We start from the raw sequence: 4785 nt of genomic DNA on the forward strand, positions 1-4785 counted from the left end.
CCTACTGGAAGGCGCACGACCAGTGTCAGTTAAACAATATCCACTAAGACAAAAAGCAAGAGTGGGAATAGAACCAATAATTGCTAAATTTATTGATCAAAGGTTGTTGAGAGAGTGTAGGTCTCCCTACAATACCCCAATGAAACATGGATTTTAAAAGAAATATTAAGATTTTAGTTAAAGGTTAGATTTGTTGAAATTAGTTAAAATAGATGGATATGTAAGCCCAGCTGGAATCAATTAAAAGTTAATAATTGGTTAAGAAGAGCCAGACCTGAAATGAGCTTTTAAGATGTAACTGATTGCTAGGTAATTGATTGCTTGTTGCTTTTATATTTGTTTAGCTGTGCTTATAATGAGAAACAGAAACATTGATAAATAGATCTAAAGAAATGTAGACAATTACTAATTTCCGCCATCTGAGAACCTATTTAGAAGTCACAAAGAGAGGAACTGGAAGTTCACCAAGAGTAATCTGTATTGTCAAAACCCAGAAAGGTAGAAAGGTCAGAGTGAGGAAGAGTAGTTTTACTTAATCTTCCAGGACCCCTCCCCAAATAAGGAGACCACTGACCCAATTCAGAGAACATACCACGCATGCTTAATAACTTTTAAGCTAATTATCATACAAAGCAGAGAATGGGAGGTGTTGATGTTAAAAATATGCATTTGTATTTTTAATATTCAGAACTTTTGTAAATAAATAGACTTTGTATTGGCTTGTAACTTTGCACTGCGTATTAGGGAGTTATCCCGTGCAGCTGCCCGGCGCTGGAATAAACATACACTTTCTAACTCTAAACTGTTAGAGAGTCTTTGTCCGTCTTAGTTGGGTGTCGATATTAAATCAATGCCCATATTTTTGTAAATCACCAATTCTACTAGTACAAAAGCCAAATGGAAGTTATAGATTGGTTCAGGACCTAAGGACAATAAAGGCAATAACAAAAACACTTCATCCCGTAGTGGCCAATCCTTACACTTTACTTACAAAATTACAAAGTGACTGGGTGTGGTTTTCAGTTTTAGATTTAAAGGATGCCTTCTTTTGTCTGCCATTAGCAGAAAGCAGTCAGTAAATTTTTGCCTTTGAATGGGAAAATCCCAGAACAGGGAGAAAAAGCCAACTTACATGGACTATATTGCCACAAGGATTCAAAAATAGCCCCACGATATTTGGAGATCAATTAGCCAAGGAACTGGAAGCCTGGACACCGCCACTTCAGGAAGGTACACTCCTGCAGTACATTTATGACCTACTAATAGCAACAAGGACCCGTGAAGACTGCAAGAACTGGACTGTAAGTCTTTTAAACTGTCTGGGACTAAGTGGATATAGGGTCTCCCCTGAAAAGGCTCAGCTAGTCCTCCAGAAAGTTACATATCTGGGATATGAACTGGCGGGAGGAGAGAGAGCCTTGGGAAATAACAGGAAGGAGGCAATTTGTCAAATGCCCCGGCCAACTACAATCAAAGAACTGAGAACTTTTCTGGGAATGACAGGATGGTGTAGATTATGGATCTACAACTATGGACTAATTGTGAAACCTTTATACCAACTCCTAAAAGAGACTGGGGGAACTCACCTATGCTGGACACCAGAAACTAATAATGCATTTGTAACTCTGAAACGTGAGTTGATGCAAGCTCCAGCATTGGGCATACCAGATGTCACTAAACCTTTTCTGTTGTTCTCACATGAGAGACAAGGACTGGCACTGGGACTTTTGGCACAGAAGCTGGGACAAAAAAATTTTCCTCGAAGGAAAGTGAAGAAGATAAAACTATTTATTTAACAAACACACGGGAAAGGAAAATAAGGTTAAATGGTAAAATCTTTCACTGTGGAGGAAAAAACCTGGGAAAGCATTAGAGTCCTCCCTTTGGTCTCCTCGGAGCTGGGGCTTGGCCCAGGGCCAGGCCCTCTGTGCCCGGTGGAAAGTCCTCCCGATGCTCTGAGGTTGAAAGCAGTCCAGTAGAAAAGGGAGAAAATCCGGAATTCCAGAGAAGGAAAAGCAAAGTCCAACTCTCAGTCTCTCTCCGGAGAACAAGAAACTGAAAACAACTGGCCAAAAGCTGACTGGAAAGCAGCAAGCCGGGTGCTTCCTCGCTCCCCTGCCGCAGCTGGGGGGAAAAAACCCCTGCTATCTTTATATGACCTTGAACGAGCTGCAAACTGCTTTGAGAAAGTTTTGCTCATTTTTTTTTTCTTCCCCCTCTCAGGCTCAGTTTGGAGGCATAGAAAGGCACAAAAATTAATTTCTGGGCATAGGCAGCGATATGGGATACACATCATAACGTCACCCCAAGACAACATGGTCAGCCAAGGATGGCCCCCTTGTCTGCGTGCAGTGGCAGCTGTGATCCTGAACATAGAGGAAGTTCACAAGTTCACAATGGGCTAGCAGATGACTGTTTTTGTCTCTCATACAGTGTCAGCAGCACTCACACAGAAAGGAAATCACTGGTTAACCCCATCTTGCTTTCTCAAATACCAAGCTGTCCTAGCAGAATCAAAGGATGTGAGTATTCAAGTAACTAACATCTTAAACCCAGCAGCTTACCTCCAGGGCAAAGTTACTGAAGAGCCCGTACAGCATGACTGCATTGAAACCGTGGAGGCAGTTTACTCCAGCAGTCCAGACCTGAAGGACTCTCCGCTAGAAAATGCGGAAAACTGGTTGACTGATGAAAGCAGTTATGTCAAGAATGGTAAGCGGTTTGCTGGGTATGCAGTTACAACCACAGATGCCATCATTGAAGCAAATCTGTTACCTGTGGAGACATCAGCTCAAAAGGCTGAAATAATATCCCTGACTCCAGCCCTGGCATTAGCCGAAGGAAAACCTATCAACATTTGGACTGATTCAAGGTATGCCTTCGGGGTGGTACATGCTCATGGGGCTATCTGGAAAGAAAGGGGTTTATTAACCTCACAGAAGAAAGAAATCAAGCATGCTACTGAAATCTTACAGTTGCTGGAAGCAGTGCTATAACCTTCAAAAGTGGCTATAATGCATTGTAAAGGACACTCCCAGGGCAGCACCATCCCTGAACTGGGAAATGCTATGTCAGACAAAACAGCAAAGGCAGTGGCCAGTGGGGTTCAGATCCAAGCCCTAGCTTTAATCCCTTCTAACATCCTTATGGGTGAAAACCCCCCACCATACGACACTGATGATTTAAATTAGATACAAGAAAAGAGACAAATGGGAACAGATGGGTGGGGTGGGATAAAGGGTCTCATAGTCATACCCAGAAAACTGTTAAAATTATTTATCCAGAGCAAACATTCTAAGACACATTAGAGAGTTGATGCTCTGCATAACCACTTAGAGGACAAAGTGATAGCACCAAAATTAAAGGAGACAATTGAGGACATAACTTCCACTTGTGAAATCTGTCTTAAAAACAACCCTAATACCACTGTTAGGTTAAACACAGGGACTATCCCTAAAGGAGCTTTACCAGGGCATGTGTGGCAAATTGACTTTTCTGAATTACCTAAAAAAGGGGGATACAGGTATCTTTTAGCCCTCACAGACACTTTCTCAGGTTGGCCAGAAGCTTTCCCTTGTAGAATGAATAAAGTTGTTAAAGCTTTAATACAAGAAATTATTCCACGATTTGGGGTGCCCAGGGAAATGAATTCTGATAGGGGATCACACTTTGTAGCCCAGGTGGTGCAGGGAGTGAGTCATCTACTGGGCATACACTGGCAGTTACATACACCACACAGGCCTCAGGCAAGTGGACAAGTGGAAAAGATGAATCACTTAATAAAACAACAATTAGCAAAAAATTTGTCAAGAAACTAATTTATATTAGTATCAGGCTCTGCCCATGACTTTGCTAAGAATTAGGGTAAAACCACAGCTTAAGGAAAAACTAAGTTCCTTTGAAATTCTGTATGGAAGGCCCTATGGAACAAACGTGATTCACAATGACAGTGTGGCTCTGGTAGGGCAAAGCTACTTAATAGATTATGTAAAGCATTTAGGTCAAAAATTACAATCAATACGCACTACAGTTGTTAATTTTCAACTGCCACCACCTGATAAACCCTTTCATATTGTGAATCCAAGACATTAGGTTTATGTTAAGTGTCTTTCAGGGGATCCACTTCAGGAAAAATGGGAAGGACCTTATCAGACACTGCTGACCACTCATGCAGCAATTCAAGTACAAGGAAAACTGACTTGGATCCATTATACAACGACCAAACCTGCACCAAAACCAGAGTGGGAAGCAAGAAGAACAGGACCTCTGCGCCTTCAAATATGAAAAATCAACACAACATGATTTGGACCATATTAGTGGCATTAGTAACTGGGGCGGGCACATGGGATCAAAATACATACCTTCGATTGCTCAAAGGTGTTGTTGAGAACTTTAATCTAATTGATTGCTGGATATGTTCCCAGCTGCCTGAAAATTCTGCCAGAGGCTTTCCTTTGGTTGGGGCAACATTCCCTAATACAACAGAAATCCATGCTGCACTTAGTACTAATAACCTTTCACATTATGTCAACATATCCCTAGATCAACTTCAGTGGAAATTAGAGTTTGAAGAGCCAATAATTGGGTCCTCACCAGTATCCTGCGTGCAGCGGTGCTGGGAAGAATCTGTACCTAAAAACTCAGGAGGGAATAAGACAGACTCCAAATGCGGGAACTTAACATTTATAGGCAGCTACCCCAACTGCTCAGAATTCTGGACGTATGGGGGGGCTAACATGTGGAATAAGAATCAAACAAGACAAGGACCAAAGCCCAAGGGTTGGC

At 41.8% G+C, this 4785-nt stretch overlaps 1 protein-coding gene across 1 annotated transcript in view; it reads left to right on the forward strand.

Moving 5' to 3' along the window:
* Positions 1–885: 885 nt before the first annotated feature.
* The window catches only part of LOC108446234, a gene marked incomplete at its 5' end in the record, with an annotated part of 6044 nt that continues 2144 nt past the window's right edge, over positions 886–4785 (forward strand). The window contains 2 exon segments of the mRNA XM_017732281.1: positions 886–1769; positions 2571–2888. Of these exon segments, the coding sequence (XP_017587770.1) occupies positions 886–1769; positions 2571–2888 (1202 nt within the window).

The sequence above is a fragment of the Corvus brachyrhynchos genome, unplaced genomic scaffold (genome assembly GCF_000691975.1).
Source record: "Corvus brachyrhynchos isolate BGI_N302 unplaced genomic scaffold, ASM69197v1 scaffold464, whole genome shotgun sequence".
Taxonomy (NCBI): domain Eukaryota; kingdom Metazoa; phylum Chordata; class Aves; order Passeriformes; family Corvidae; genus Corvus; species Corvus brachyrhynchos.